The sequence below is a fragment of the Cynara cardunculus genome (genome assembly GCF_001531365.2).
Source record: "Cynara cardunculus var. scolymus isolate 2C chromosome LG 2, CcrdV1, whole genome shotgun sequence".
Taxonomy (NCBI): Eukaryota; Viridiplantae; Streptophyta; class Magnoliopsida; order Asterales; family Asteraceae; genus Cynara; species Cynara cardunculus.
Window position 1 is genome coordinate 61,705,099 of NC_037529.1, and position 7,576 is coordinate 61,712,674.

At 37.0% G+C, this 7,576-nt stretch overlaps 2 protein-coding genes across 2 annotated transcripts; both read left to right on the forward strand.

The window, feature by feature from the left end:
- Positions 1 to 2,772: 2,772 nt before the first annotated feature.
- Positions 2,773 to 4,138, forward strand: LOC112508058 (costars family protein-like). The gene is made up of 2 exons (XM_025112841.1): positions 2,773 to 2,919; positions 3,686 to 4,138. The coding sequence occupies exons 1-2, from the start codon at positions 2,839 to 2,841 to the stop codon at positions 3,863 to 3,865; spliced, it is 261 nt and encodes an 86-aa protein (XP_024968609.1). The 5' UTR covers positions 2,773 to 2,838; the 3' UTR covers positions 3,866 to 4,138.
- A 1,694-nt stretch (positions 4,139 to 5,832) lies between these two features.
- LOC112508057 (putative UDP-rhamnose:rhamnosyltransferase 1) lies at positions 5,833 to 7,571 on the forward strand. The gene has a single exon (XM_025112840.1). The coding sequence runs from the start codon at positions 6,035 to 6,037 to the stop codon at positions 7,433 to 7,435; it is 1,401 nt and encodes a 466-aa protein (XP_024968608.1). The 5' UTR covers positions 5,833 to 6,034; the 3' UTR covers positions 7,436 to 7,571.
- The last annotated feature ends 5 nt before the right edge of the window (positions 7,572 to 7,576 follow it).

The window sequence follows — 7,576 nt, forward strand, 5'->3', positions numbered from 1 at the left end:
TCTAAATAAGAGTTGCAGAAACCTAATGAAAGATTACAATAATAGGTCTTGTTGAGGGAGGGGGAGATATAATTCAAATGAGATACATAAAATATTTGAACCTGATATATTGAAAGAAAGTTGCTACAATCTGAATAAGCAGCAGCTACTCACATCGACTCTCACAATTTTATCAATACATCAAACAAAGCTAGCTCTACAATAGTACAATGTAAGAAAGTGAATCAGAATAGCAATTCCCAAATTTATCATGTTCATGGTATCAAATTGTACATGCTTAATTGATAAATGTTTTTTGGGCTTCATTCTCATACAAGTGGAAGATAGCTGGAGATGCTGACTTTTGATTAAAAATCTGTGATTAAATCTTTTGTTAGGATTTTTGTAAGTAACTTGTACTTTTGATGCTCTTATTGTATTTTTTTGGGTATTACCCATTGGGTAATACTTTTGTCTTTTTGTGGCATTTTTGGGTATAAAAGGAGGTGCTTGGTTTCATTTGGAGGGAGGGGCAATCTAAGATTAAAATCAGCTCTCCAAGGCTGATTTGTAGAAATATTTGGAAGAAATACAAGTTCTTGTTTAAGCTTTTCATCTTTAATTTCTTGTCTTTTAATTTCCGTTCTTTACATTACGCTCCTTTACGTTTATTGTCATTTATATTCCGCAATTTACATTTATGTCTTTACTTTTCGTCATTTATTTTCTTGTCATTTACTTTTTCGTCATTTATTTTCCGCAATTTCCATTTATGTCTTTACATTCTGTCATTTATTTTACTTGTCATTTACTTTCCGTTATGAGTAGCTAAATGTATATAGCTTGGGTGTGAGAGGGAGAGGTAAGATTTTCAAACCAAAAGAAGGTAGCTAAGTGTTATCATAAACGAAGTTCCATTGTTTCATTCGAGTTTTTATAAAACCAAGTACACTTCTTGACGGATTGATCACTTTGAAAGTGTTAAAGTGTCATGGACTYAKAAATAAGCCATTGAACGCACGTCAACTTGCATGATATAAGAGGTAGACTTTAGAAAGTTGCCGACAAGGAAACTTGTCATTTATGTCTTTCAAACTTAAYTCCCGACGGGTTGGTCACTCTTTAAAGGTGTCAAAGTGCRATAGATTCAGAAATGAACTATCGAGAACACACGCCAACTTGAATAATATGGGAATCGACTCGAAAGAGTGATTTTTAACAAAGAGATTTGTTTATCCATATATTTTGAAGACACCATCTTGTCACTTTCCCTGGTCCGAATACCACATAGAAATATGGGTTGAAAGCTATAATATTGTGCAATGGTGAAGTCCGAAAGGAATACCTTCAAAATAGATGGTGGAATTAAGTTTTGAAACACTGCTTGTTGTAGCATTCCTACAACATTGGCTACTGGAATATGCGTTTGGGTCTCACCACAAGTCTTACACCCTTGCTATCCTTATATATTCTGTTTTCTGTATTTAATTAACTGAATATCAAACTGAAGTTTTCAAAATCATCATCTGAAATCATCTATTTCATTGGATTCTCATTTAACTTTTGCAACAATCTATGTGGACGATAATCAGGTATTTTACCACTCTATTACTTGGAAAGACGATATTTGGCCATATTGTATACTTGTTTTGTGGTCCATTTCATTAGTCTAAAAGTGTGCGATATAACCAACCCGGAGCGAACAAGTATCCACTTTGATTGTAGATGCATATCCTAATTCGGTAGTATTCTACCCTATGGTAGATCTTAGGTTGGCACTTTCCATACTTGATGGGTGCAACATCATCAAATTTGTTGTTTGCAGTCCCCCTCCCTCTAATCTAAGTGTCTGGCACAACAAAGAACAACTGCTATGGAGGCTGCTACAAGGGAGAATACATAAGCGTGGAACGGGAGAAGAGGTCATCCATAAGAAGAAAGACCATCCAGGTAGCACTTGCTTACTACAGAAATGAACATAGGCTACGAACTATCAGAATCCCTAAACTTAAGCTTAGTTGAGGTTGTTGACCCTGAAGACCCTCTACCTCCACCTCTGCATTAGTTAATGCTGGTAATGAAGAAGAGAAAGATGATGAAAAAGTTGAGGATCCCAAGATCCCTGACAATGGAGCTGACTTTGATAATGATGATGAAGACGACGACGACGATGAAGATGATGATGATGATGATGATGATGATGATGATAACTTTAGCATCCAACCTATCTCCAGACATCCAATCAAAGGAATCTCCATCCAGGAGCTTTCAGCCAAGGAGGAGAGATCTTCTAACAACCAACACTTCTATTCAGGCAAGGGAAAATGATTTGTTGAAGAGAACCTAGCCCTCTTGCAAGGTGTGTTCAGCCTTCCAGAGGTAACAAATGTCTTAACCATTTTTGTTCACTCTTCGTCAGAAGCTGAACCCTTCAACCTCTTACCTCTATCTTTTCTTTCTCCCTCTCTTTCTTCAATCTTACCCCCTCCAACCATGTCTCTCTCCTCTCTGATCTCTCTCAGCCTCTCAACCCAACCTCCATTAAACCATGCAAAATAGAACTATTATTTTTTCTTATATAAAAGAATAGATAATAAATATTTTTTCATATAGTCCATAATATATACCATAACTCCGTACATCTATTTCAAATTCAATTGCCATTTATCTATAAAAGATTGGTGTGTAGGGTCAAAATATTGTAAAAAAAAACCATTGAAATTTGGTTGACTAATGGAGATGATGTTAAAATGATATCATCCTTAAAATAAATAAGAATAAGAGTCCCTAAAATGGAAGATAATAAATACATATCTCGATTTCCCACCACCCTAAACCCAAGAAAGCTACAATATCGCCATGAATGTCGAAGAAGAGGTTGAAAAACTCAAAGTAGAGATCCAACGACTTGGTACCAAGCAAGAAGATGGCTCTTACAAGGTACATTTGTTCTCCAATTTCCCCCACACACGGAGCTTATCCTAAATCTGCCTCATATTTTCGAATCCACATTTGGATTTACATGATATACTGTTCCCGCATCACACAACTGCTACGGATCTAGCTTCATTGAGCTGTGATTATGTCCGATCTGTACTGAATCGTTACCAATCTATTAGAAGCATACGACAATCTGATAATTTAGGTCAAGATCGCGTTAGTGTTAAGTAGATGTGCTGTTACTTACTCGTTCTAGCTTAACTTCGATCTTGAATTAGCCGTGATTGTTTTGGTACATGAACTTGGGATTCACCAATCTGCAAAAAAGACGGAGATCTTAAGCTTATGATTTTTGCAAAATTGATTCAGGAGAAGTTATTTGATTCAGTCAAAACATATACACTTCTAATGCAGATTCATAAGTTTCAATTCATGAAATCCCAAATTGCATCATACTCGCTAATTTCAAGCCCTACATTCTAAGAAATATGTTTATAAAATTTATTCTTCGTGCTTCTGATATCAAACTTTCCACCAAAAGAAAACAGTATTTTGTATTTCACATACTTTTTTATTTATTTCGCGGCCCGCACCGAAATAATGCTTTACCCCTAGATGTCCAGTCAACTGTTTGGAGCTTAAACTTCTACCAAACGTTGGACAAGAAGATAGAATTTTTCATCCCATTTGATGGCATTTTAAACATTTTATGGGTCTTGAGTAAGTTCTAATCTTTAATTTTAACAATGAATACCGGCTCATGAAGGTCACATTCGGTGTTCTTTTCCATGATGACAAATGTGCAAACATATTTGAAGCATTGGTTGGGACACTGAGGGCAGCCAAGAGGCGCAAATTCCTCACATATGATGGTGAACTGCTACTTCAAGGTGTTCACGATAATGTTGAAATTGTACTGAAACCCACCCCAGTAGCAGCAGCATGATTTTACCATAATCTGCTTCAGAGCTCATCAAGTTTGTATAAGCTTAAACCCTTTTTATTATCATGTATGATTGATCATAATTTGCTTCCAAAGTGATCAAGTTTGTGTTACCTTAAAACCCTGTCATCATCATCATAATCTGCTTCAAAACTCATCATGGCTGTATCAGCCTGATACCTCTTATCTGTCTTGTATAGTGGAAAGACCACCTTCTTAAGATTGTCGTTACCACTAAATTGGAATACATACTGTCAGTGTCCAGTATCTTGTACATTGTTCTTTCTGTTCTACTTATGATCCATTTATAGGTTTTATGTCATTGTGTGATAACTAGAAACCAAATTAAGGCGGGCCTCCATTGATAGTCTGAGAGAACAAGAAAGAGATGCCACTGACAGACATCTTCAATTAGGATTTGATCTAAAGGTGAAGAAGATCCTTTCTTACCCTTCTTACCGGAACCCAACCCTGTGCTTGAATTAGGTTTCATGCCCTTCAACATATATTTATACTTTTCTTCACATACGTAAATATGAAATTAAGATTAACCCCAAAAAGGTTGATGCTATAACTTGAGATGCTCGACTAGGGAAGTTAGAAAAATGGCGAGCATGGCAGAAGAAGTACAAAAACAAAGTAGAAAGGTTTACTTGACATTGATGATTTTGTTACCGAGTTCAGGTTGTATCCTGATTCAATCTCATCAAAACTGGCCGCAGAAGAACGTAATCCAGGAGAGAAGGGCCATCTCATATTCACAAATGAATAGACTTATCATTTGAGTTGAGATTCAAAGCAAATGAGCATGAGAATGATTTAGGATGCTTTCCCGATATCAATGGCCAAATTGACCAAAACTTGAATGTCTCGTTGCTTTTAACAATTTCTTTTTTTTTTTAAATTCAAAGTTGTTCTTGTGTTGATATTTGGCAAAAATATTTATATGACGATATAGTATGAGAATTTCAATAGACATACTGTACGACGAGGTTATTATTTATCTTAGAAAATTATGAACTTGTATTAGAACAAAATTACATTTTCTTGCGAGCCAATAATCAGAGAGAGAGAGAGAGCGCTTGTACACAAAGCCAAACCACCTTAATATATCTCACTCGAAGATGGGGTCTGCAAAAATAGATGCAACATGATAGGGCAATTATACTAATCAAAAGATGTTCAGCTTAACAACCGATGATATGTATTTCATCCAACTTATCTACACAAACAAAAGAAAAAAAGGCATTTTCATTGGTGTTACGCTACATATACGAAGTGTACTTCAAGGTCTTAACCGGGGTTTTACGAATCACATGGTTCTTTCCTCCACGACCGATAATTTTATGGATAGACATTGATTCTTTTTCATATACACCGAACCCACTTCAAAGAACGTGTTTTAAATGTCCTTCCATTTTGACAAATAAGATGACTTTATAGAACCCAAATAAACATCAAGTTCTGTATAAAACAATGGATATGAACCAATAAATAATCTTAACTCATAAATGAAAGGGATAATGACAAATTTAATCATTATTGAAGTTGACCAATCTCAAAATGTCTCGACTTTTTTCTAAATTAGCACAAAATAACCATTTACTTCACAAAAACCATGAACAAAAACCTCTTATGGTTATTTTGTGCTAATTTAGAAAACGTTGTTCATTTTTTGGAAATGGGTGACCATGGGATTCGCCTAGACTAATCCCATGTCAAGTCACGACTATAGGCATTGTCCACAACCTAGAGACAATCTCCATGCACATATGTAGATGACGGAACTCAAAACGAGGTTAATTTTATCATCCCTTTGACTTTATCCACCATGCTACCACTCTTGTGGTCATTATGTGATGGTCAAACTCCGATTTTGGCTATTTTTATGATTATCCCTAAAAAAGGTACGGGAGAAGTGACCAAAAAACAAGCAAAATATCCAAGCACCTGGGCAGAGTAAGCACCCAAAAAACAAACAAAATATCCAAGCATATGTCATCCGCACACTCAGGACAGTACACCAAAAGAGTATGCACCCATCTGCATAACCTCACTCATGTAAAGATTGTGACTACCAAAAGGACATATAACCACAACACAAATACATAATACATAATACCTTCACAAAGAAAAGTATGATACCCTCCTTATTGATGTTTAGAAACTTCCATGGCGACCGAAGAATGTCACGTGATGGTATTCCCATGGCTAGCTTTTGGCCACATGCTACCGTTTCTAGAGCTCTCTAAGAAACTAGCAGCAAACGGCATTAGAATCTCATTTGTTTCCACCCCAAGAAATCTAGAGAGGTTACCCTCCATTCCTGCACATCTATCAGACCTCATCAAGCTAGTAGAGATCATATTACCAACAGTGGATGGTTTACCTGACAACTGTGAGGCCACCGTTGATATCCAGCAACATGAAACACAGTATTTGAAGAAGGCATACGACAATTTACAAGCACCATTCGAGAAGCTGCTTGAAAACGACACCGCACAGTTGATTCTCATAGACTTCTCTCCATACTGGGTTCCTGAGGTTGCGGCTAAGTTTGGGGTATCTACTGCATTTTTCAGCGTGTATACTGCTGCCACTCTGGCGTATATGGGCCCACCAGATGAGTTGAGATGGGGCCATAGACGTACAACCCCAGAAGCCTTCACGGTTGCACCAGATTGGTTCACCTTCCATTCTCTTGTCTCTCACAGGCCGGATTATGCTCCAACAATGCTTCGGAACTTGCACATCCCTGATGAATCTGGTAAGTCAAGTGGTCAAAGAATAAGCACAATTATTGAAGGATGCCAGTTTGTAGCAATTCGAAGCTGTAAAGAGTTTGAAGGAGAATATATCGATCTTCTTCAAGAGCTATATAAAAAGCCAGTCCTACCAGTAGGCATATTTCCACCAGAAAGAACAACAGAGAAAGCTGTTGATTCAAGTTGGTCAAGCACTTTCAAGTGGTTAGACAGGAAAAGGCCGAAATCAGTGCTTTTTGTAGGATTTGGGAGTGAGTACAAGATGCCAATCGAACAAGTCCATGAGTTGGCCCACGGGCTTGAACTTTCTGGGATATCCTTTATATGGATTTTGCGGAAGCCGAAAGGGGTAGATAGTTTGGATCTATTGCCTTCTAATTTTGAATCCCGTGTTTTTGATAAGGGTGTTGTTTGTCTTGGTTGGGCACCCCAAATAGACATACTAGCACACCCTTCAATAGGAGGATGTCTTTTTCATTCTGGTTGGGGTTCTATTATCGAATCACTAGGATTCGGACACCCATTGATTCTCATGCCTATGGTAGCAGATCAAGGCCTCAATGCTAAACTTCTAGATGAAAAAGGACTTGGTTATGAAGTACCGAGAAATGAAGATGGTTCTTTTACCAGAGACATGGTGGCAGAATCTGTGAAGTTGGTGATGGGATCACAAGGAGAACCAATCAGAGAAAAGGCTTCTCAAATGCAATCTACTTTTTGTGACCACACTCTTCAAAAGAATTACATAAGTTCGTTTGTTCATTACTTGCAAAGGTTCAAAAGAACCGAATCCACATTGCACGAATAGGTAATGGTTATGTAATAATAAGTTTTTCCTCCTTCCCTTGCTTGAATTTAAATAATTAATATAGTTACATATGTGTTAGAGAGCAAAAAACCCATCACTAAAAGAGAAGGGAAAATGTAAAATATCAACAAAAATTGGTGC

What these genes read in the sequence shown, in the direction of transcription:
- LOC112508058 (XM_025112841.1), top strand. Translation starts at nt 2,839, where the DNA reads ATGAATGTCGAAGAAGAGGTTGAAAAACTCAAAGTAGAGATCCAACGA. An exon ending in AAGAAGATGGCTCTTACAAG is followed by an intron (nt 2,920 to 3,685) that starts GTACATTTGTTC and finishes CGGCTCATGAAG; the next exon opens with GTCACATTCGGTGTTCTTTT.
- LOC112508057 (XM_025112840.1), top strand. Translation starts at nt 6,035, where the DNA reads ATGGCGACCGAAGAATGTCACGTGATGGTATTCCCATGGCTAGCTTTT.